The following is a 26,322-nucleotide window of genomic DNA, read 5'->3' on the forward strand; positions in this document are numbered from 1 at the left end:
TTATGCCGTTAATGGTATCACAGTTATCCAGAAGAAACAATAAACACATTTTTGTTTGCAGGACTTAAGAGTTAAGAGGAGTAGCGAGTGCACACGAGTGCTCTATAGGTTGCAGTCTTCGGTTTGCAGCCGTCTTTCCTGCCAGCAGATCTGCCTTAAAGGCAAAGTTTATACCGTGATTTTGAAAGAAATAACAAAAATGCGTCATAAAGCGACCTATTCTGCTGGGATGAGACGGCTGTTTTACTAGCATCACAAGACAAAATGTGCCTGCTATTGCCACTGACGACTTTGCCTTGTTGCGGGAGTGTTGTGGAAGGTGGTGTCAGTTCGCGATCGTAAAAACGGGTAGACGATTGGATCAGTTGGTGCTTCATAGTGGCTGACAAAGTCTCGCAATAAACCCAAGAGTTGCTGGCGTTATGTATGTCCCATTTTTTCTTCGTCCTTGGTGATGTTTCGCGCTGTACGCCGGCCATCGTAAAAACGGTCGCTACGATCGGCGTCATGAAGGTCATTTGGGACGCAACAGATCACGACACGCAGGAGACCAAGAGGCGTCCGCAACGCTGTTCCGTATCCGACGACAACAGGGATTGAAGGAATGTGGAGAGCCAAAGAAGACAGAGGGATATGTCGCCGCGGCAACCATAGAAGATCATGAAACTCAGTAATGAATGGATGCTATAATGCCTAACAGTTTGGAATGTTGAAGTGCGCCATCTTGATAGTTTATTTGTCTAGTAGGACACAAGAGGGAAATTTCTAGCCCTTACATTACAAGCATTCTTCTATCAATTTTTTATTCAGTCCCCTTGTTGTCAGCAGCTGCCGCCTGTGAGGTCAGATGTTTACACGGCCACCAATGTCATTTGCCGGCTCGGATACCAAAGGCTGATTCGAGCAAAGACAAAGAAGCAAACGATTAAATCGTGGAGAAAAGATTGCACAAAGGACAGCGTCGTAGTTATGCTTACATTTTTACAAGAGTCAACGCCGACCGACTAGTTGCTTCGGAATTTTCAAATACACATGTGTTGAAGTACGGGCAAAAGAAGTACATTTCCGCATTATTTTTCTGGAAACGATGATATATTAATCTGTAATACGCGTGCAGTACGTCCTTAATAATTCAGCTACCTCCACTTGCCGTAGTATCCTTGATGTGCTTGCTTAGTGCACTGAAGTGTTGCTTGCGCATGGGATATCTCAGCTGTGCACCGGCGATGAAAGACGTTGATGTCCGCGAACGAAATTATTGAAGGAATGAAAACATAAATAAAAGTGCCGCGCGCTCTAAGGAAAGAAATTAGTGACTCGTTTAACAAGGTTGGAGTATTTGAGACTTTCAGGTTATGCTGGAATGCAGAAAGAATCACCGTATCAAACGTTTTGGAAAGGAAATGAAAAGGGATAGGGTTTTAACGTATCAATTAAAAATTAGGCTTTCAACGTAGTTAAGCTGAGTAGACGTGCGAAAGCATGTGATTAGCCTAATTGGCTCATGATTTTGCTTAGCTGGGTCGTCGGCACTTCTGACGACGATATCATTTCGATAGCAGCATTAGTTGATGAAAAGGATGACGTGCAATGCACAGCGCAAGAGTTTGATCGAGCTTAGCACGAGGCGTGATCAGCTACGGCGATAGCATAGCGCTCTCGTGCACTGGCCAACGAAGCTGATCTGTTCGCGCCATCGCTGGTACGAAACCCAGTGGCTGCAATATGTATTTAATTACGTTATTTAGGCTCACAAGGTCAAGTCAAGGTCAGGCTTCAGCGGTGAAACGACTTTCGCAGCTTTGATAGTGAAGTAAAGCTTTCGCTCTAAAAATGCCCGTCAGACTTTCGTGGCAACCGATTTTAAAGGATATTTGTATGAATTCAGATGTGTAGCGGTATGCTTCCCAGGTGGCGATTCATGATAGCGACAAGCAGACTCAGCCCTTATCGCTTGCGCTGGCGTAAATCACACACACAGCGCTTGCGTCGCTGCCCTGTCACTTTTCAAGCAGCAGCACACCCGGCTAAATGATCTGTTTGTTTGTAGGCGGAGCGTTAGAGAGCACTGCAATCGTGGTGCCTAGGCGGGTATGTCACGGGGTATTTTTTTTTGTATTTCGGGGTCATTTGCAGTAGCGGAAAAAACACGATACGTAATGGGTCATACGAGGCCAAGCGTCTCAGACGTTCCGCTCGACCATCTCCAAATTGTTCGAAAAAATTCATGTAAAGTTTCCTAAAGTGCATATTCAAAGCCTGAAATATTTTTGCCGAACAAAATTTATTTGCGTGGTGAGGGCAGTTTGAGTATATATAAAAGGCGTGAAACCAGGCGCTGCTCAATAATTAATAAAATATCCAAATTTTAGAAGACACTTCACAATTTTCTTCATTGACATTTGCACAGATTCTGGCTATCGATATCATTCAGATCGTGCAGCTTTATACGCCATATATATTTTAAAAAATCGAAGAAATATATGAAAACGGTACCATTTTTGTCGTTTCTTGTTTTAAATATCAACTTGCTCTCGGAAATTCGAAAAAAGCCATTTTGGTTTTCTAGATGTCTAGTATTTATAACAAATATTACAGGTGTTGAAACTCTGTACATCGAAGTAAAAAAATGGTACAGTTGCCAAAAGTGTGTTTTGACTCAAAAACGCTCGCTAATTTCACCCTGGGGTATTCCGAGTAAAGATACAAACAATAGCGGGTTACGTAGAACAGTTTATTGCCTTTCATTTCTAGAATTTTTTGGGTGTAATTTTTGTTTAAAGCGAGAAAAAAAATTTGCATTTGAGCTCTCGCGCAGCAAGTTGCGTCGTCTCTAAACGCCTCTTCACCGCAGAGCACGACACCTAGCATAGCACGACAGTTTCTCGTCGTTCGCTGCCGTGCATTTTTAGGGCTGGAGCTAAAGAAAATATCGCCTGACATTCGGCGAATGGTAGGCAATAAACGAGATCGTTTTGCTTTCGAACTTTTAACAGACCCGTTTTGCTGCGGGCCAGCGAACAGAAAAAAAAAAACGAGGGCATTCAGCGTGCTGTCTCGCATGGACCACGAGGAGGGATGATCAGCTGGCATGGCAGGCGTATCACAAGTGCTTTATTGGAGCGCACGGGAACGAGCTAAGTGCACACCGTTGCGGCGAGTAACGCGAGACGCGCTGGAGGTGAACGCGGCCCGCTCGCCGGTAGGTGGATGAAAAATGGTTCGCCAGCATAGTGGCTCGTCTACAGTTGTCGCTGGAGTATTAACGCAGAAATTTCACTGATTAAATCAAATACAACCAAGACATCACATCGGAAACAACCGGGCATGAGCTTCTGACAGCCACAAAGGTCAAGTACTACCACGTGGTGATGCTGCGTCGCGGATTGTTTCAACACCGCATGATTCTGGTCATTTCCAGGTCAGCGTCTCGCAAGCTTTTATGCTGGTGCTTACGTCTGCCATGGCGCCGACAAGAATGACTGACTGCGACTTGAGCCTGTGCCGCCCCTGCAGCGTTAAGAAAATCTTTTCAAACGAATACCTGTTCGACTACTCAACGTTCCCACGCTTGCCTGCAGTGCAAACTTCACTTAAGAACATAAACTATACATTTCGCCTGGCCACAGTGTCGTGCTCTGCGGTGAAGAAGCGTTAAGAAACAACGCAAGTTGCGGCGCGAGACCTCAACTTCAAAAATTATTTTCCCGTTTTAAACAAAAATTACTTCGATAAAAATTGCCGCAATGGAAGGCAATATACTGTTCTACGTAACCTGCTATTATTGGCATTTTTACTTGGACCACCTCAGGGTGAAATTAACGAGCGTTTTTGCCTCAAAACGCACTTTTCGCAAATTTAGCATTTTTTTTTTACTTCGATGTGCACAGTTTCATCACCTGTTATTTTTTTTATAGATGCTAGACATATAGAGAAACAAAAAGGTAATTTCTGAATTTCCGAGAGCAAGTTTACATTTAAAACAAAGAACGACAAATATGGTACACTTTATTGCTTTTTTTTCGATTTTTAAAAATATTTCTGCCTTATAAAGCTTCATGCTCCGAATTACATCGAAAGGTAGAATCGGTGCAAATGTCAAGCAAATAAATTGTGAATTGTGTTCTAAAAATTTGAATATTTTATCAATTATTGAGCAGTGCCTGGTTTCTCGCAGTTTCTAAATATTCAAACCGCCCTCACCAAGCGAATGAATTTTTTTCGGCAAAAATATTTCAGGCTTTCATTACGAACGTTCGGATAACTTTACATGAATTTTTTCGAAGAAATTCTAGATGGTCGAGTGCAATATCTGGGACGTTTGGCGTGGAATGACCCTAGTAGATGTAAAGTTAGAAACTGTACAATCGGACGTTTTGCTGCAACTTTATGGTTGAAATTTTTGCCTAACCTTGTTGTTAGCGAAGTTGGTAAATCAATCTCGACTAATAATGCAATTAAGCAGGATACAGTACATAGTGTGACTTGTTGCAATAGCCACAAGCATTTTGTCGCGTCGTCTTAGTCTGCCTCTGAGCACTTCTAAACAATGGCTAAACTTAGCTGGGACACACCCTGTAACATATATATATATATATATATATATATATATATATATATATATATATATATATATATATATATATATATATATATATATATATATATATATATATATATATATATATATATATATATATATATAAGGCTCGCTTACACCCAGTAAACATAAATACCCACGAGAGCAGCAGATTGGACAGCCGTCGCCGTAGCTCAGTTGGTAAGAGCACCGGACGCGATATTCGGAGGTCGTGGGTTCGGCTCCCACCGGCGGCATGGTTGTTTTTTCTTCTGCTTTATAAGTAATTTTCTTTAAGCGATTTATTAATCTAAGTATTATTATCCCACTGATAAGCATAACACATTAATAAAAAAAAAAAATTAACGTTCCCCTATGCACCTTGGTTTCGGTGACTGTTGGCTCCCTTCATAAATTTGTCAAACGGGCCCCTCATTTCCTTTAACTTGTCTGATATATATATATATATATATATATATATATATATATATATATATATATATATATATATATATATATATATATATATATATATATATATATATATAACAGCGTACTTGGCGGTTAGAGACAAAATGCTAGGTTGAGAAACGCTTCATTTAGACAGAGACTTATTTCAAGTACTACATTTTGGACAGAGCCTATGACATGCCCACGGCAAAAACGGAGCTTCTTGATGCCATATTTAAGCAAAGCAATATTCTACTTGTCTTCCAAAGAGAATTAACAGCAATGGCCGCCAGAAATGTATAAATATAAAGAAAAAGTAGCGGCATGTCCGTGATGTTCACAATAAGTGATGTGCCTAGTACGTGTTAGGAATGTTATCTCGATTTCCGCACTTCTTTGTTTTCGGGATAAATAATCTATTTCAAAGGCACCCCATCTGCCGTACGGTCGCAAAGTTTTTTTTCTCCTTCCGTTTGAAGGTCGCTTTTTCAGAAAAGGTCTCGCATTCGAAACACTCGCATCTGGATGTCCCAGAGCTGCGCGTGGGTTGCGAAAGTGCGGAGCGGTGGCCTCCAGATTGCTTTCGTCCAATTGGGGCTCTTACGTGCACTAACATCGCGCAGTACTTGGGGTCTCCTGCATTTCGCGTCATTCAAAGTGGGGCCGCCGCAGCGGCCGGAATTGAATCCTGTAACCTTGGGGTGAGCGGCGAAGCATCCGAAGGAACGTCCATTTTCTTGCGCTGTTGTACAGCCGAAGGTCTGTTATTGCTGTGCTACGTCTTTGTTGGCCCTGAGCTGGAGTTTGAGACGTAATTTCATGTTCCTATGTGAGCCGATTCCTCCGGGTTGAGTCCAAAGGCTGCAAGATGAAGGGAAAGAATACTAGGAGACCGCACACACGTAAAAAAAATAAGAAGGAACGCCGGCCAGCACCAAGTTTTCCGCAAGGATGTAGAAGGTGCAGAAGATGTCCCATCTGGGCGAGTAGTCTGTTCTCCGAGGACGCAGATGGGAGGAAAGCTTAGCGTGAATAATGGGGATCTATATATCGCGAAGGGAGATGTCAGACCGCTCGCAGCACGTGTCACCGCCATTGAAAAGCTGGCAGTGGTCCAGGAGCCTTTGTCCACGAAGCTATGACGCACCGAGTGCAGAATATGTGTTTGTATGTCCACTAACGCAAAACACACTTTCGCTATTTCGACAGGCGCCGTGGAGTGGGTGTAGAGAGAACTACGAGCACGGATACTGTCAGTATTCGAATTCAAACGCTACTATCCCCCGTCTTTAGTTTTTAACTACACAAAAGATGCTTTTAGAATGTTTTGCGAGCTTTCAGATGACAAGTTATACTTAGAAATGCCAGCTAATCAGTCATGTATGCAGTTATTTAGTGGCTATAGGTTGTTTCGTTTGGTTTAATTGGTTTGTTTTATGGTGATTTACATCTCAATGTAACTCAGGATATGAGGGAGGCCATATTGATGGGCTACGAATAATTTCGACCACACGTGGGTTTTTTTAGCGTGCATTGACACCGCATAGTCCACGAGCCTTTAGCATTTCGCCTCCGTAGAAATGTAACCGCCGCTGTCGGAATCGAACCGGCGTCATGTAAGCAGATATTTAGTGGCTATAGGTTGTTTGATTCGGTTTTGTTTGTTTTAGGGGGTTTTACATCTCAAAGCGACTCAGGATATGAGGGACGCACCATAACTACTGAGCCACCACAGCGGTTCGTATATGTCCTGTAAATGAGGCATTAAAAAGAAATTGGCTCCAGTACTGCGCAATTTTCGTCAGACAGTATTCATCGTTACACGACTGGATCGCCGAAGATGACAGTTAGTTTTGTAGGGAGACGTATATTTGTGATAGATTCGCAGGTAACGCAACTGGCGAAACGAAATCATTGGTACATGCGGGAGGTCAATATTGGGGCTGCGTTTGCGGAAAATCTGAATTGTGTCTTATATTTATTAGCTGTTTATTATTTATTTGTTCTTTATTTGTATGAACCCCACCCCTCATTTGAGACCTGACGTGAAGGGCGGGGTACATGCATGCATAAATGATCTTGGAACAACAAATGCACAAAGCAATAGAAGACAACGCAGAAAAATAAAGGCACTTGTAATCAGGCTAATCAGAGAATATGGCACAAGGCAAAAAGTGATATAAGCGTTCACATCAATATAATGCTTTGACCGCAGCGGTGGCCAAGTGGTTCAGCATCCGCCTCGCATGCGGGAGGTGCGGGGTTCGATCCCCAGTGCCGCCGGGCACCCACCGGTGATACAATGGGTACAAGCTTTCCCCTGGTCTGGTGCTCGGCTTATTTAGGGTGAAATGCTTGGGAAATTGGTCTTCGACCCCAACTTGAGAATTTGAAAAATACCTTGTGCCATGGCGCTCTTTGGCCATCGATTCCCTTGCGCCATAAAAATCCATAATCATCAATATAATGCTTTGAAAACGAAATAAATATCTGCATGGAGACATGCATGCAGCAGAAGTTTGAAAAAAAATCACGTTTTAAATGAGAGCACAATGTTGAAAACGCAAATTAAATAGCATGGTAATTAAAGCCGGAGATTTTCCATGCGTAAGAGAGGTCGCGTTTGATAGCAAATCGGTTATTATGATGAACAGTGTGTAACGGGAAAACAGACTAACAATCCCGACATCTTATCCAGATGTTGTCATGTGACCATAATTGAGGTATATGAGAGAAGGAACGCAATGACGTGCTTCACGCAGCATTTCTGGTGAACGTATTCCATTATCACAGCCTTCTGTCCTCGTTTTTGAAGTGGCGACACCTGGCGAGTATGAAGGTGGATAAAATTCACCGTTAAGATTGCTGTCTCTTCGCTTTGGATCATGCCAGTTCTATATTTGAGTGGATGGGCCTTTAACAATGTACTGCCTGTTGCGAAAATTCCGAGAAAGAGGCGCACGTGACCGTTGTAAGCTCGTGGCCGCATGGTGGCGCCATAATCGGTACCATCTATAGTTTTGCTGTTCAACATGTATAACAAGTCAGCGTTCCGCTATCGCTCACATTCTCGTTGAACCAAATAAACTGTTGCGTTTCGTCAAAAGACGCGTGCAGTGGCGCCCTGCCTACGGGCACGTCGGTCTGGGAACTTTTGCAGAGAAGTGTAAATTGCAACTTGTGGTGCTTAACGTTCCGAAACTTCACATGGGTTTGGGGGACAGCGTAGTGGAGGGCTCTGGATTAATGCAGACCATCCGAGGTTCTTAACGTGCGCTCACATCGCACAGCACACGGATGCCTTTTGCGTTTCAACTCCATCAAAACGCGGCTGCCACGGCCACGATTGAATCCGTGGCCTTGGAATCAGCAGCCCAACTAACGACAAGGTCACTGAGCTACCGCAGCGGATAACTCCTGCAGAAAGGCGGTGCACTCAAACACCGTGATAATGTCGGCGGCATATCCTGGAATGATGAAAAAAAGAAAATGAAAGCATAACTATGAAATGCGACCCTTACATTTTGAATTATCAGCGTGCCTGCGCTGTAATATTAGTCGTAACGTTTTTTTTCGGCCTGGTTGCCTTTGGGCAGTAAAAACTTAACTGTCAAGGAGCACAGTGTAATGAGTACCGCTGTCCTTGACAAGGGTGGTTTTTCTACCACCAATCTGATTTAGGAAACATGCTTAAGTGCTTCAACTAGTGGGTGTGCCCCGTACAGGGTGGAGTTTCTTTTTGTTAGCATCACATAGTCGAAGTTGGCCGTGGTCACCACCATCTTTGTTCGACTACCATTTTATTGAAGAAGTCTATGACTGTTCCGCGCGCTTTACATTTCTCTGGATAATGGAGAACTCCAAGCGCAGCTTCCAGGAGCATAACCTCAGCTTAGTAGATGTGCGAGCATTGGATCGTCAGGTATTTAGCTTGCTGGAATTCTTTTTTAGCGCAGAGGGACACCACATGAAGGAACAAACTTGACGGACAGAGCGCTCTGTCCTGTCAAGTTCGTTCCTTCCTGTGGTGTCTTTCTCAAATAAAAAACAATTCCAGTAATGCACCACAAAGCCTGCAAAAACGCTCCCGCAAGTTATTTAGCTTGTGTCGCTAAACTTACACAGACCACGCGTCACGCTGACGCCCGAAGTGATGTCACGCAAGACGTCACCACCACGCGCCATGGCAACGCGAAGGAGAAGACAAATTAAAGCTTCCACTTCCTCCCCCTGACACTCCTCTCCATGCACTTAACCCAAACTAAACCCCGTTTTCTGAAATTCTCCCATTCCAGGCTAACGCGGAGTATTCGCTTTACGGATTCTTAACCATCCAGTCAAGTTTTTTATTTCTTGCTCCGATGTGAGTGTTTTCTGCGACAGAGAAGACTAGGATGCTTTACTCTTAATGCACACGGCTGCCCGTACACAAGACTTTAATGCTTCGGTTAAGAGAGGGCGCATTTTGTGATCCCCTTACACGCTGCCGGTTGACGTATGGTCGCATTCGCGTTCTGAGGGGCCCGAGCGACGTTCCGTTGCTGCTTGTTTCGCACGGCTGAGGTCACGGCCAAAGCGGCGGTCGATATACACTGCGTCATTCATATCGCTCAGGGCACCATCTGGGCGGTTATTTTTCATCGCGAGCTGAGGCAGCACACGCACTTGCAGCTTGACATGGAGTAAAAGCCGAAGAGTCGGGAGGGCGAGAAGCCGCACGCCGCTCCATTATGCATTCACTGCGAAGGCAATCGCAGCTGAGGTCATGTTCAGCACAGTGACCTATTCGTCTATCTCGTGCGTCACAGTCTGGTGGTTTAATTGCACGGGCGGAGGTAGGTGACGTATTGCGAAAAAAAGTATTCTTTCATTGCTGCGCGTTGAACAAAAAATATAAACTGCGGGATGGAGGACATGTTCGCTGTAGGTTGTTTCGAAATACCTTTAAACAAATCAAAGAAGCGAAGCAAGCAAACACAAGTGCACTGCACCCTGCAGCATGTTTGTCGTTTTAGCCACGCGGAGGCTTAGTGCCTATGGCATTCGGCTGCTGAGCCCCGGAGACACGGGATAAAATCCGGACCGAAGCGGCCGTATTTCGATGGAGGCAAGATGCAAAACTGCGTCTGTGCTTGTGCGATGTCAGTGAACGTTAAAGAACCCAGCTTGGTCTAAATTATTCCAGCGCTTTCCACTATAGCGTCTCTCGTAGATCCCCATGGGTGGCTTTGGTACTTTAAACCCCTAATACTATTTTTGTCGTTTTATATGAATTGCGCGAAATTTTCGTGGTCGCTTTGTGCACCAGGGTCACGCTTCGTTTATTCTAGTTAGTATATGCGTTTTGTGAGTGATACGTTATGATTTATAATTGAACCGGCACCTGTAAGGAAAAAAATTTTGGACACTTATTGGTGGTCGTGCTCAAGTTGTTGCAGGTGTAAGCACGGCCAAGCCAACGTAGAGACCCGCCCGTTATTTTATTTATTATTTAATTTATTTCACAATACTGTAGGCAGCGCCGCAGCCCAAGCAGGAGAGTTTCCACAAACTGTGTGCGGTTATGCATATATCATATACACAGTTATCCAGTTATCAGGGAGCCCAATTTCTTTTAGTCTTTCTATGAGCAAGCTGGGCGGACCACGGTCAAATGCCTTGGAGAGGTCTAAACAGAGCCTGAAAGACAGCGCGGAATTAGCACGATGGCACTTCACGGCGCCTCTGTCAGGCCGACGTTTCGGTCGAGGTGATTCGTCACCCGCGAACAAAACGAGGCGGTTTATCGACTGAGCTGCTTATGTTGTTTTGCCGAAAGCTTCTTGGACAGGACTGCCTCGCCCGCTGCGATTCGCACTTCATACTATTTTGCTTGTTTTATGAATTCTATGCCTTTTATAGGCGTGTTCCCCCGTATTTGCAGTGTATTTTTTCATCGTTGGTAAGAGGCATGAGGTGAGTGCATTCACGAAGTTGGTCGTACGTTTGTCAACAGCCGTCCGCCAAATGAAGTGCAGATCACCCTACGCTTTTTCCTTTTCGTTGAGAAGCCCATGCGGGCCATCAGCAGCAATGTTTTATAGAGTACAGTAAGCGTCAAGTACGGGGCTCCGTAGAGTCGCGGGAGTGCAGTGAAGAAAATCCTATGAAATCTGGTTACACAAAACAAAAATTGTGGCTCCATTGGCTAGATACCCTGTCAGCTATAATATTAGTTCCAGCGGAAGCAGCATTCGTGTCTCCTCATGGTTTCTTATTCCCAGTGCGATAAATTATGTGACAGGTTTTGTTCACGGCTGTAAACATGTTACTGTCGGTGCGGTAGTGAAGTGGATGCGGTGTCGTCAAGATATCCTTCATATTGGCTCGCAGATCTTTCCTGCCAGTGCGCGAAAATGAAAACAAGAAAAATAAAATGAGATAGCTATATTTCTCCGTCAGATCAGTGTTTGGTATACCGTAGCCACTTTTGTGCCGTAATTATGTGTTTTCGGTCTCCACGGTTTTCCCCTTATCATTTTGTATACTTGCTAGCTCTGCTTTAGAAGTGATTTTCTCCTTATTTTGTTAATTCTCACCGTTTGTCCTCTCTCATGTTCTATTCCTGCATGTTTTCTTCCTAGTCTTTTTATTTCTCGATGGTTGTGTAATTATTACATCCGGTTTCATGTTTTATTGCAATATTTGATTCATATATAAAATTCCTTTTTTTGTGTATATTCTTGAGCCAAACTCAAAAATGGTTGAGTTTGTGACGGCTATGCACTGTGAAAAGCTCGTAAAATAAGATGACGCGGGAAGGAACCAACTCAAGAGCTAATTTTAACTCTTTATATTTCCCTGTTTTAACTTGTTATTTTTTGAAGCGAAGAACATCACTATGCTAGGTAAAGCAGACGTCGCGTATTCCGGACTGGAAACGGGCAGAGTGGGCATGTAATGCGAATGCAAGCAAAAACGCTTCTACTTAAGGGTGACGGAGTGGATACCAAGAGAAGGCAAGCGTAGCAGGGGGCAGCAGAAGGTTAGGTGGGCAGATATTAAGAAGTTTGCGGGTATACGGTGGCCGCAGCTGCAAAGGACTGGGCTGAAGGGAGACCCTGCTCTTTGAAAAAAAAATTTATTAACAAAGTCAAAATTGTGCAATTTACATGGAGTATGTATCTTTGTGTGCTGATTCTAAATATGTCATTTAATTTGAAGTGAAAGTTCTTGTACACTTGTGTACAATAATTTATGCAAGTCATTCGGAGAGATCATTAAAAAAGTTTCCCTGCAGGGAACTTGCTGAAATACATGCCATTGATTTATCTTTACCTGAAGGAGTTCAATGAGGGTAAAATTATCATTCTGTTTGTTATAGAAGCTGAGTTATAGGGATTTGAATTTGCCGCTTCAAGAATGGGAAGAAAATTTGGTATACCTGTTTCTGGAGTGGCAACTTACAGGCCTTATAATTCAAGTTCTATGATAGGCAGGATGATAATTTTACCCTTATTGCACTCCTTGATGCCAAGAAAAAGCAATGACATACATTTCAGCAACTTCCTTGCTGCGAGCTTGCTTGAAAGCTGTCTCCAAAAAATTACACAATATATTGCATAAGTTCACAATGACTCGTTTTACACATTTAGAATCAGCATATTTAAAATATATATCTAGAAGTTATATATTTAGAATCAGGATTTAAAACATATTCCCCGAAGAATGCATAACAGTTACATCGTTAATAATTTTTTAAAGACCTTGGTCTCCCCTTAATTGGAGAGACATGAGAGCGGCCTTTGCCCTGCAGTAGGTGTAATCAGCTTGATGATGATGATGAAGAGGCGTGTTTTTGAGTTGGCAGTACTAGAAATGAATAAGCAAAGAAACAAACAGCTTAACCCTAAAACCGATAGCAAGAGCCTTCGGTGCGAAAATTGGCAGTCGCCAGCGGAGAAGGTGCGTCGCATGTTTTAATGCGGAAGCATTTAGGAAGTTGTCTATGGAGAAATTTCAGGCTTCTCTGTCACGAAATACTGTGACTGGTCGGGAGAAGTCACGTGACATTGCGGCGTCATCACGACCTGGCCACCACAGCAAGTGGCAACCGTCATATCTCAAGTGGGCCACTAACTGCTTCACGGACCACCAAATCATGCTAGTGGCGGTACGACAAGACGTGCAAGTAGAGCAAGACCGCAGACCGGTTAATGAGATTTGGACTGGGATGAAGACGACCAAGAACAAGACTTTGGAATTGATTTGGACAGAGACGACTGCATAGAAACGGCTGAACCGCATGCGCACCGTAAACATGTGTATGTTGTCGCTGCTCCATGCCACCACGTATCAGCCCTGCTGTGGCAATACCTGTATAGTCGAAGAGTGGCCGGGGATAAAAACTGGAGGGGACACTTATGGCTCCGCCTTAAGGGTATGACGCGATATGGGTAAACGACCATACATGCAGAATTGGTCATTGTATGCTTAACATTCACAGATGCCTGAGAGTCCTCATACAAATCCTGGCACAGTGGTGCCGCGGTTAAGCGATGCGCCGCTGCCCTGCGACGGCAGGTGCGGCCTCTGGTGGGGCTTGTGTGACCCAGGTTGCTCTTGCCTAGCAACCTCAAGCTAGCTACCAATCATTAATTGAACTGCCCCCTGTCACGGTGCAGCAGTTTGCCCACAGCCCAGCGGGCAGGTTGTGATGACGGCACAAGGTAACCTAAATGCTGTCGCATTTTCGTCAAGGGTCGCCGCCGCGTTGGCTCAGTGGCTATGGTTCTCAGCTGCTGACCCTAAAGACACGGCGGCAATCCCCGCCTCGGCCTTCGCATTTCAATGTAGGTTAAATGCTAGTGTCCCGTGCACTGTGCAGTGTGAGTGCACAGGTAGTCGAAATTACCCGGAGCCATCCCCTACGGCGTCCCTTATAGCCTGAGTCGCTTTGGGGCGCTAAACCCCATACACCTCACCGCCGTCTTCTTCAAGAATGTGGTTAAGAAGGCCCCCAAGTTTAAACGGTATTGGTATGGCCGAGTCTTAAGGCATTCACCAGAACGGGTCACTGGCGAGCCTCAAACTAAGGCACGGGAAGAGGCTCCATGAAACGGACAGTTCACATTGTTGATTACAGACTAGTGCAGCGAGTGAAGTGCAGACTGACTCCTATTCTAGTTTACTGCTTTTTCTTTCCCGCTTCACCGCGCAGCAGATTGCTGTTGAGAAGGCGTTCGAGTTGTCCCGTGCGTTCATTTTAAAAATAATCGCACTGTTGCTTCGGGCACTCAAATAACCAGCCTCAAAAATGTCAGACTGATAGCAGCTGTTCGTTGACAACAATGTCGAGTGCGGGCACATCGGCGATTGATCCGCCTGCGACTGAACCATGAAGAGAAGCGCACGATTTGAGTAAATTAACATTGTGTCAGCAGATTAACTGTTACTCTCACTGCGCGAACCGACTCGAAAGTAAAGCATGGTGTACACTTAACCGAACCGTCGGAGAATAGCTATAAATATTTTAAGCAGAGCGAATGTGATGCATCATCGGCCTTACATGCATGTAATACTTCAAAGAACATGCTGTTCACCACTCCTATCGTCTCCTGCATTCAGCTAAGACGCTCTGCACACAAGAGTTTCGTAGTAATGACAAATTGCTGATGGTGCTGCTTTGCCCCAGACAATTTTGCTTCATGTTGATGACCATGCAGGCTATTTAGTGCGTAAACAATAATCCGATGGGCAAAATCGTCCTTTGTAAGTTTCGTTGTCTGTTCGCCTGCGCGAACGCTCCGTCCCGCTGCACCACCCGCTCTTCGTCGTCTTCTATGTAGCACTTATCACGTGATTCTGACCCGAACAAAATTCTCACCAGTGACCATTTTTCATTACAGATCTGCGATGTCGAGGACAAGTTTTGGCATGTTTGAAAAATAAACAAGGAAAATCGTCACAAAATCATGGTGGTTTCCGACAAAGTACGCCAACCGAAGAAGCCAAGGAGATGTAGACATAGACACTAGCATCGTGGCATGCAAAGTGATTGTGCTTGAGGCGTTTGTTCTCAAACGCAGTTAAGGTATAACTACAATTATTTTTGCGCACATTATGAACTGTATGTTGACGCCGGGTTATGTTTTCCTGCGTGAGGGCAGGCTTGCCTGCGACGTCACGATTCTCGTTGAAGATTGCATGTGTACTACTCCTATGCTTAACGCTTGTGGGGCCGAGGCATTGTGCCATTAGTTGTGAATTGATAATTTTTGTATTCACGTCGGCACCGCGTACATGACAGCTAACGTTGCGGTACTGATGCTATATATCTTATCCGAATACATGCAGCGACACAAGCATCTATCCTACAAAGAAAATAATTCTTAATAGAATTACCTTCCTGGCATTGTTTCGCATATTTTCGACAGTGTAGTAGCCGAAAAAGCCCGCTTCATAGACAACGATTGGGGCGTCGCTTTTACGCATTCAGTCGGACTCGCGGTGTCTTCAGACTTATCTTCTTTTGACGTCACTGTGACTGTGGAAAACGTTGCCCACGGACCTTGCCTCGTGTCGCCCAGTGTCATTGACCTCCTGTGTAGCTAAGTTGATGAAGAAGCTAGTAAATGAACGCTTATCGTGGTGGCTTGAGGACAGCAAGGCACTGCCAACATGTATGACAGGATTCCGCCGAGGTCTTAGTGCCCATGATAGCGTTTTAGACTTGGTCAGTCACATTGAACACCAGAGAGCTTTCGGCCTTTCCACCTTAGTCATTTTTCTTGACGTTGCGACAGCTTACGACAACGTGCTTAAGAGCTCAATTCTAAACAGTTTGCAAGGCATGGGCATACAGGGTCATATGTTAAGATTCATTTACAAGTTTATAAGTGATCGCGCGGTTCGTGTACGGTTATGGAGTACCTTAAGCACCGAAAGGGTTCTATCACGAGGTGTGCCTCAATAAAGTGTTCTTTCCCCCACGCTCTTTAACGTCGTAATGGCTAGCCTTCCCGATTCGTTGCAAAAAAATTACAGGCAAGTGCGTATGTCAATATATGCTGACGACGTCTGTATTTGGATTACTGGCTACCAACACAAGCGATTAACCCTGATCGCTCGACAGGCTCAACTTTCGATACAAGTTACCTTCAAGGTGTGGGATTGGGTCTATCAGTGGAAAATCCGGCTTTTTTCTGTTTCTAGGTGCAGGAAGACGTCAAGCGCGGTTAAAGACAGACCTTGGTCACTCTTGAATCCGCCAATTCAACCACAGGCGTTTCCTGGGCGTCATTATTGACTCCCGTCTGCAGTGGCGAAAAGCTGTCGACGCGATTGTTTCATCTCTATCTTCGCGTCTCATTGTGATCCGTAGAACTGCAAGTGAGCAATGGGTAAACCATCCTTCTTCAATGGTCAAACTTCATGAGGCACTGGTGGTCAGTCGCATAATGTATCAATTACCTTTAATTTCCCTCCCTGCATCACAGCTTGAACGTCTCGAAGTTGTCCACAGAAAGGGCCTAAGAAGAGCGATTGGAGTTCCTCAGGCGGCTGCGAACAAGGCAGTACTTCATGAGTCTCTATCGATATTTCTTAGCCTTGTCCCTTCTGAGACTACTAATGCATCTTGGCCGCCTTGGAGAGACGATAGCTGGGTGATCCCTTCTCCAGAGGCTCTGCAAGAGATATGAGTCGAAGGCCTACTTGGCACTTAATACTCTTAGTTCTTTTGGCCTTAATGTCCGAAGGCAAAGGAAATGGTTGAAACACCCCTGGTCTTTTCCGACCCTAGTCTGTGAGGTCACAATTCCCCATGTGAGCGCAAAGCGCAGCTCTCCTTTGACATCAACGCATTCGCTCGTACTTGAACATTTGAAAACAGAAGATGCCTGCCATCTTACAATTTTCACCGATGGTTCTGTAGACAAGGTCAAACATGCTAGTGCAACGGCTTTTTGCATTCCTTCTTTGGACTGTAAGTGGTCGGTACGTTTTGCTGCTGTCGTACCTCCACAATTGCCGAAAGTGTTGCCATTGAGGCGGCTTTACGGAAGTTAGGGTCTTCTCCGGCTTAACCTGTTGTCATCCTGACTCAAAATCTGCCCTCCAGAAGTTAGAGGGGGGTTCCCTACTGATGCCTTGTCTATAAGCTCTCTACGCTTAGTGCAGAATCTGCACAGCAGAGGCTTTACTCTATATTTCCAATAGGTGCCCTCTCACATAGGAGTCAGAGGCAATGAGGTGGCAGACAGCCTCGCCCATAAAGCTCTGTCAAGAAAAACATCTATAAAAGTACCTCAAGATGGAAAAAATCTCTACAGGAAAACGGTGCTCGATCATTTCAGTACCCTGTGGAGTGCGCCCCACAAGCCATGTGTGACCAAGGAACTGAGAAGATCCCAGGCGACACTACTACATCGAATTCGCACGGCCTCTGCTCGCACTCCTGCCTGTATGCATAAGACGGGCATAGCATCGTCTCCGCTAGCTCTTTATGTTGTGTGTATGGGGATATCGAACATTATATTATGTGCTGCCCAGAGTACAACGCGGAAAGTTGTGTGATTTTCGCTTCCTTCATGAAGACAGGAACCCGTCACAGTACAGTTCAGGACATTATCTACCCTAATGGAAACCAGACATGTAGAAGGGAGGTTGCACGCCTTCTTTTAACATTTCTGCAGGACACGGATCTTGTTTCTAAACAGTGACAGCAGGAACGGACTATGGCCTACTGTGATTGAATGTGTGCGTAGATGGTGTCTTCTGGAGTGCACTATGTTATACTGTGAGTGAATGTGTGTATGGATTGTGGCACTGCAATGACCTATGTTCTACTGTGACTGATATGTGCACAGATGGTGACTTCTGCAGTGGACTGTGATGTGGACTGTGTGGAGTGATTGTGCGCATAGATGGTGACTGCGGGAGGGGAGTGTGTGCTATTATAAGAGCCTGCGTGCATAGCGGGGTAAATGCGACAGGCTCTAGGACATTATTTACATAGAAGGGACGCTACGGTGGAGCGATTGCTGGCAGAATAAGCAAGGCTAACCCCACCTGTAGCATTCAACACCTCAAGTCAACTCAACTATGGGCAACGTTATCGCGGCACGCCCTTTATATGTTTATAATAAAGTGCCCATCTCCACCCCAATTTCAAACCCAACGTTTCGAAGCCGGCTCGGCTCCTTCCCTGTATATGTGCCCTGTATATGTGGGTGTATGAATGATGTTGGCGGCTTCTGTGGCGCCTTTTGATTGTGGGCCACTATCGGAGGACCTTGTAACGGCACTTGGCTGGAGACTTGGCTCTCTGGTAAACGTGGGCGCTTCTTCATTTCTTGCGCAAAACAGGTCTCGACTCACAGATACGACCAGGAACACACCTGATATGGTTGTATATGTTCGGACCGCTTTTCTATTCATATCGTCACCAAGGATAACCTACTTCCTTCTCCCCTTCCCTAATGCACTCTAGCAGTCCAGATGATCTCCCAGACCGACATCTCTGCTTTTATCTGAAATGGTCTCGCTCCCTCTTCGTCCCTCGAATGTGTTCTCATGTAGGGTGATCGCACTGTTACAAGTGTCAATAAGTGCTTAATAGTGCTTCACTGCCTGTAAAAGTGCCCGTGACACCGGTTGCGTTTTTAGACCGCCTCCCTGAAATGCGGGACTGCCTCGGAATGTAGTAAATCAACTTTACTTCAATAGCCAGTAAATCGTTTCAGGAGGAGCTTCTTTAATAACACCAAAAAATGATCCCTTAAGGATAGGCCTATAATTACGGGCCTGATTTTTGTCTTTCTTCTTAAAGGTTGGGACTTGGCAACCAAGAGAAGCAGCGAGTTTCAACCAATGCGACCCAGCCTGGAAGACGACCCTGGTCTAAAGTAGTAAGGGCGCGTGATGAAGTATGGCGACTCGGCCAAACTTCTCGGCTGGCCATGCGTACGGCGCAGGACAGGACCAGTAATGAAGTCGGTGGTGGCCTCCATAACGATGCAGGGGCCGCCACTGCGACCACCGCAGTGGGGAACACGGCATGGCTGCGGAGTACTCTGCCTTCCTCGCCGAGGCTGGGAAATGCGTTGCGGCCTCTCAGGCCTACAGGTAAGCCGTGTTGATAGAGGGATTCAAGTAAAAACTGAAAATATACGAAAAAACCCAGAATTCTTTTCGGAGGCGACCTTACAGTGTGCTATAGATCTTTCCCAACTGATTACCGCCATATTGTTCGCTGGACGGCTTTTTTTCACCTGGCGCTACCAACTACTCCCTGAATGTCGCCTTATTGTTCACTGAGCCCCTGCGCGGCCCTCCCGCAGGCGTGGTGGATTAGTACCGCCAGCCAGCCAGCCTTCAGCGGCCCAGCCAGCAAAATGGAGGCAACGGGGAGGCAACCTTTCCAGCCTTCATTTCTTTCAGCCCTTCCTGCTCGGTGCGGTTCGGCCCCATGCCACTAAACATCAAGCCTTGCATTGGGCGAAGAATATAACAAACGCACAACACGACGCGCCGCTCTAGCTCTCTAGAGAAGTGTGTGGACGTCTGTACATACGATTTTCGCCGTTGTTGCTTTCTGAGCTGCTTTAACCCCTCTCTGAATTGATCTCACCGGCTGCGGAATTTCCCGTAGGAACCATTGTTCCGATGGCACCCTTCCACCTCTCACAAAGTCGGACAGCCGGAAAAATCGAACTTGCCCAGGACCGCAGTGATACTCAAGGTGACGCTTCAGACGGAGCTTGCAGCAGTGTTGAACTTGATGCTGGTTAGAGCGTACGAGCTTTGAGTTGCGAACTCTTCACTTTGCAGTGAGACACGAACCGCCTTTGCAGGCTGAGTGTTCGAAACTGGGTTTGCCCCCGAAAGGGCGCAGCGGGGTTTTCGGAGCCTCCTCCAAGCACACACCCTTGAAGAAGCCGGACGCCAGGCCGAGGGTGGCTTGTACTCATTTTTACCGGTGGGTGTCCGGTGGTGGGTTTCGAACCAACCACCTCCCGCAGCTGAACGGGCGCCCAGACCACCACTCATAGCATCCCTCATCGTTGCTGAATGCTTGCCTGTGGCGGACAAAGGAAGTTGCAGGGCGTCACAAACAGGCGAGCAGACGGCTTGTAGACGTCGCCTCGTCCTGACAACCGGCAGAGACTTTTCGTGTATAACATGTATTGGGAGTATCGTAATTGGTGCGATCAAAATACTCTACTTCAGAGTACACACAGACATCTTCCGGTGTTTTGAAAAACGCTGGAAAGATGTCAACTTGGCCATACGATTCCGAAAGTGACGGGACCTGACCCTGGGAGCTCCGGCGCACATCGCCTGCCCGGAAGACGAAAGCAGTGAAGGACGATTTAACGTGGTTAAGCCAGATATGAACTAGAAACTAGGTTTTCACTTGGGTTTCGGTTCGAAGCTCGGTTTAAGAGGGAAATGCGATAGCTATGTGTCCTGGATGCATTGCTCGCAGATGGAAGTTGGTGAAGACGACGACATCTAAAGCACAGCGCGAGAGACTGGCAGTTAAACAGGCGGGATGTTCGGCTGCGGCGATGACGTAGTGGGCTCACGCAGTGGCCAGCGAAGCTAATCTGTTCGCGCCGCCAAGGGTGCGAAACCCACTCGCGGCCATCGAGTGTTCTGAATAGTTGACCATAAAGCCTGCTGACACGTTGCCCGGTGGGCAGGTTGCCATCCTCCCCCGTTGCAGGGGGTGCACCTACTAGAGAATGCGGACAGAAAAACATCGGTGAAATCTGAGATCGCTTTCTTATGAATTGCTCCTCAGCGACCAGCGAAACATGCCAGTAAGGTCCTGGTCGACCTGCGGAGCACGCATCCTCCTCCGCAGGGCAAGAAAAGCTGTGACATGTCGGTCAGTGGTAATCGCCAGAAAGGAAACAGGTGTTTTTAAACTAAGAGATAGCAGACGAAGTTTTCTCGGTTTGCTGAAGACCGATTGGGTTCCTCTCTGTCGTTCAGGGAAGGGCAGTTAGATCAGCGGTCGCTGTCCGCCTGAATGGCAAAATCGCATATACTGAAGGCCCTAACGGCGGAAACTCCGAGAGCTGTACGCGTTACCTTTCCCAATACCGCTGTGTGGAGAGACGAATGAACGTGTGCTTGCTGTTGCTCCGCGGCTGTGGTATTGGAAAGCTCTTGCGCAGCGCAATCCTTCCGGCCCAGTTCATTTTTGTGCTAACTAGTGAGTCACGACAAAGTGGTTTCAAGGGGTCTTGTTACAGTCACCTCATGTATGAAGACTGTTGCACAGTGCCTGGTCCTGTCTTGTTACAGTCACCTCATGTATGAAGACTGTTGCACAGTGCCTGGTCCCTTCTTGCTAGGGAGACCCGCTACGTGCTGACGAATGCAAACGAATGCTCTCTGTGCAGCAGAGAAAGCTGTGTGCCGAAGTAAAATCGCGTGAGCGTTCGTTGTGTATGACCACATTCCTGGCGACGGTGCGCAGTGTCGATGGATGCCCGGCCCGTGCTGATCCCGATCGTCTCATCGGTGACGTGCTTTCCCATCGTGGCCCTGGCCGTGATCTGCGCACTCAGGTACCGGGCGCTGAGGCTGCGTCGGAAGGAGCTCCAACGCCGGCTGCGGGCTGGAGGGTACGTGCGGCCCAACCAATCAGATTTAACAGTAATATGGATAATAGTTTTCAATGTGGTAGAATTAGCAGCTGTATTGGAAACAAAATACGTTGTCGGCCACACAATTCCCGGGACTGGAAGTGACGTCAGCAGGCTGGAAGTAACCACTGTATGTTTCGATCTGTCATTGCGTACGTGTCGCCACCTGGAGAGACTTTCCGGGAAACACTAAACAGCGGCTGGATGACCCGAAAAGATATCTGGTTGTGTGCAGACAAATGTGCAGGTATCTGTAAACACAGCCTTCTCTCAAACTCAAGCGCAACTGGCAGAACGAAATGCCTGGTACACGCGGGAGATCAGTATTGTGGCTGCCTTTAACGAAAAAGAAATATTTTTATTTATTTATTGACTATTTATATTTATTTGTTCTTTATTTACGCGCACTCCATCGCTGATGTGAGGTTTCGTATCAGGGTTTCGCAGGAGTGGGTTGCACATAAATGTTCCTGGAACAAATGCACGAAGTGTTAGAAAGCAACGCAAAGAAATGATGATGATTATGGATTTTTATGGCGCAAGGGCATCTACGGCCAAAGAGCGCCATGACACAAGGTATTTTCGATTTCTCAAGGTGAGGTCAAAGACCCATTTCCCAAGCATTTCACCCTAAAGAAGCCGAGCACCAGACCAGGGGAAAGCTTGTACCCATTGTATCACCGGTGGGTACCCGGCGGCACTGGGGATCGAACCCCGCACCTCCCGCATGCGAGGCGGATGCTCACCCACTCGGCCACCGCTGCGGTAACGCAAAGAAAAAGGTGCTTGCAAGGAGGCTAGCCATAGAAAATTTCAGCCGGCACAAACTGAAATAAGAATTCACAGTGATACAAAACTGATAAAAATATCTAAATATATCTGAAGAAAAGAAAGGTGCATGAATGCAAAAGAAAAACGCTTGAGAAAAATGAAGGATTGAAGTGACAACACTAAATTGGAAGCGCGATAGCGCAGAACAGTTAAAGCCGGAAATTATGAATGTGAAAAAAAGCTCTCATTCGATATAATATCGGTTATAGTGATGGACATTGTGTAATGGCAGAACATAGATTAACATTCCCGGCATTTTAGCCCGACTTTGCTGGCGCGTGACCATAATTAAGCCTCGTCTTTGAGGCATACGACAGAGGAGACGCTATGAGATGATCTATGCGGCATTTTCGGCGAATAAATTCTATTATCACAGCGTCTCGAAGTGGAGATACCTGGAGAGAGTGAACGGGAATAAAATACACGTTCACACTGCTGCCTGTTCGCTCTTTTGACCCTGCCACGTCTTTATTTTTGTTTCGATTGACCCTTAACAATATACACATCATCATCATAATCTTCACCAGCCTGAATAAGTCCACTGCAGAACAAAGGCATTTCCAATATCGCTCCAATTATCCCGGTCCTATACCAGCTGCTACCACTTTATCCCCTCAATTTTCATAAGCTCAAATACCCAACGAACTTTCTGCCGCCCCCTGGTATACGCTTGCCTTTCTTGGAATCCATTCCGTTGCCCTTAAGGACCACCTGTTATCTTGCCTTCGCATTACATGCCCTACACAAGCCCATTTCTGCCTCTTGATTTCGACTAGGATGTCATTAACCATCACCCACACTGCCCTCTTCCTGTCTCTTAACGTTGCACCTATCGTTTTCATTTACATAGCTCACTGCGTTGTCCTTTACTTACGCTTTCCGTTAGCAGCCCCTGTTCTACGCCATAGGGGAGTACAGGTAAGATACAGCTGTTATATACTTTTCTGTTTAGGGATACTAGTAAACTGCCGATCAGGATCAGTGAGCACCTGACAAATGCACTCCACACATTCTTATTCTCCACGTGTTATCCCTCTCGTGGTTCGGGTCAGCGGTTATCACCTGCCTGAAGTGGTTACATTCCCTGACAACTTCCAGTGCTTCGCCGCCTGCCGTGAACGGCCGCGCCCTTCCTGAACTATTGAACATTACCTTAGTTTCTCGTTATTAATTTTAGACCCGCCGTTCTGCTTTCCCTGTCTAGGTTCTGCATCATGCTTTGATATTTGACCTTTGAGTTAATTAGGAAAGAACTGTCGTGTAGTGGTAGTAGTAGTAAAAACATCTTTATTGACAGGAAATGAAGTCCCCTCAGGTGGCACCCCTAGTCCGGAGCACCACCTGGATAGGGGATAAGGAATGGCCTGGCATTGCCAGAACATACGGCAGAGGGAGGGGTATTCTCCACAACAAGGACACCGCGGTGAGTTAAGGGATAGGGGGATGTGGGAGTACAAGTGAGGGGCGTAGGTGCGTGTCTGCAGCTCTCGCCACACGACGACCTACTTGCGGATAAGTTTAGGGTGGAGTGAAGGGCTACACTGGCGAGCAATTTAAGGATTGGCCAACTGGACAGGGAAGGCGAAAGGCTCCGCCTGGGGTGGGCTGTGGGTCTCCCCGGCAGCCCCATGCGACTACTCTCTAGCAAGCGGGCTCGTTACCAGTTGCGTCCGCATGCCCAGATACTCAGACGAGCCGCATGGAACCAAGAGCCGAGCTGAGGAAGTGCTCAAGTGGTGATGCAGAAGATGTAGGGAAAGTGTTATGAAGAAATTTCTTGCACAGAGTCTGCGATTTTTCGAACTGTCGTATATTCGTGACTTAGTCGTTCATACCACCCCCCCCCCCCCCCCCGCCGCCGCACAGAGCTCAGCCAGTTTCGACGCTTCCCAAGAGTTATGTCTGTTTATAGCCCGAACCACTGCTGTCGGGACCACAGTTTATGTGCGCGTGTGTTTATGCGAGCAGTGGTTCGCGCGCTCGGCAGCGAGAGCCCACGCAACGCGCGTGACTGCCTCGGGAGGCCAGCGTCTCGCCGCCGCCTCTGGTCTGCATTCTAGGAGAGTCCCCTCCCAGCTGTCGCCCGTAACCTCTAAACTGTTACGTATCTAATAAACCCGGATATAATACGGGCAACAAGGTGAACCATTAGTCGGCCAACAATTAGGCTCCGTCTTCCGTTCCGTGACGACGTATGCAACTATCGTCAAATTCAATTAGTTTACGCCTGCACAGCCTGCAGCTTGGCCCGTCTACCTAGAGAGACTGCAGTTCTCTTTCGAGGTGAAAACGTTACAACGTCGGACAAGAAAATGGCTTTCGTCGCCAGCGCCTGTAGGTTGCAGACGCGCAGAGTCGATTACACTTGCCTAGAGTGCTCGAGAGGTGCCATCCGGGGGAAATAAAGCGGCATTCTAAATCAGGTATTGACTTTCACTGATAATGGTTGCGCTAGAGAGCAGCAGAATAGACACGTGAACGCACAGGCACCAGCGCCTCACAGCTAGCAAAGCAGCTGCGAAAAGATTTCACTTCATTTGCTCCGCAGCACACCGTTCGCGCGCTCTAGACAAGTGTGATCGACTCTGTGAATCATTATTCGCTCCCTCTGCGCAGTCAGGGCTCCACTCGAGGGACCGTACCGGGACATCGCGGCCAAACTGAACGCCCTCTTTGTGAATACGCCCTCCGTGACATTAAAGCGATTTCGCTTCAACAGGCATGAATAGAGAGTGGACTAATCCGTTCCGGCTTATGTCCCTGCTCTGCTTTGTCTCTCTAGAGACTGTGATTTCGGCTAGCAACTTTATTCTCTGTTACGCCACAGACTAGGCTTTGGAATTCGGGACGGAAAATACAATGCCGCCTCTTTTATGAGTCAGACTTGACCCTCACCAAATCAACAGAGCTTGCCAGAGCTTCAGAGGAGGCCGCCGCAAAGATAGCCGAGACCAGGGAAGAAAAATAAAAATTTAAGGGCGATGAATTGAACTTGTGAACCTTCTCCTCAATTGTGCGATCGTTCTGCAGCCTGGAGCACGGACCGTACCACTACAACCACTACAACCACTATGACACTATCATCATTACAACGGAATCACTATCATCTGTCACGGGAGGGTCCTTACTAAGCTGCTATCATGGGTGTTTCATTAGAGCTGGAGTTTCATAATAGTCGGTATTTCATTACAACCAGTGTGTCATTATAAGCTGTGTTTCGTCCTAGCAAGTGTAACAGGTGGCACCTGTCACTGTTGCTAGATGGAGGCTTTACACAGATTACGACGCCGGACAGTTTTCGCCATCATAACCCTCCCAATACCCTGCTTTAAAAGGCGACAAACATCACATTCTTAATGAAACAGCATAGCTCACTCTCAGCCCGCCAACAATCTAGGCAAAAGTTTTTGCTGGAGCTGCAGTGATCCCTACGCAGCCAGTACTTGCTAAATCGCGAACGCGCAAGGCGGGTCTAGTCGTATAAAGGGTCACGTTGTTACATCCGTCCAAAATAAAGTGGCTGCGGAAAATAAACGTCATGAAACAAAAGCTCTGGAAAACACCAGCGGCAGTCGCGCAGCAATTTGATCATCGAGTAAGACGCGGGGAACGAGTCGCGCATGAAGCAACAGGAATCTCCGCTGGACATTAAGCTTGCCTCAGAGAAAAATAACCTAGACTTTGGAGACAACCGCTACGACCTTCCAGCATTGTACCTACTTAGCAATGTGGCATAATCGCTAATAGCGACTTTGGAAGTTAGCGGCAGAACGACTACCCTGGAACTAGTCTCGGGATCTGCCTATTCTGTTGTTGGTTTAG

The 26,322-nt window shown here is 46.6% G+C and overlaps 1 protein-coding gene across 3 annotated transcripts in view; it reads left to right on the forward strand.

The window, feature by feature from the left end:
• The window catches only part of LOC144124714 (uncharacterized), an 84,282-nt gene that overhangs the window by 25,766 nt on the left and 32,194 nt on the right, over positions 1-26,322 (forward strand). For 2 of the 3 annotated variants that reach the window (XM_077657563.1, XM_077657561.1), the window contains exons 2-3: positions 18,840-19,135; positions 21,501-21,648. In XM_077657563.1, the coding sequence (XP_077513689.1) occupies positions 18,970-19,135; positions 21,501-21,648 (314 nt within the window). In that variant the 5' untranslated portion in view covers positions 18,840-18,969. Of the gene's footprint in view, positions 1-14,916; positions 15,102-18,839; positions 19,136-21,500; positions 21,649-26,322 lie in introns of all 3 variants that reach the window. The other variant, XM_077657562.1, reaches the window with a different exon arrangement.

This window comes from Amblyomma americanum, chromosome 3 (assembly GCF_052857255.1).
Source record: "Amblyomma americanum isolate KBUSLIRL-KWMA chromosome 3, ASM5285725v1, whole genome shotgun sequence".
Taxonomy (NCBI): Eukaryota; Metazoa; Arthropoda; class Arachnida; order Ixodida; family Ixodidae; genus Amblyomma; species Amblyomma americanum.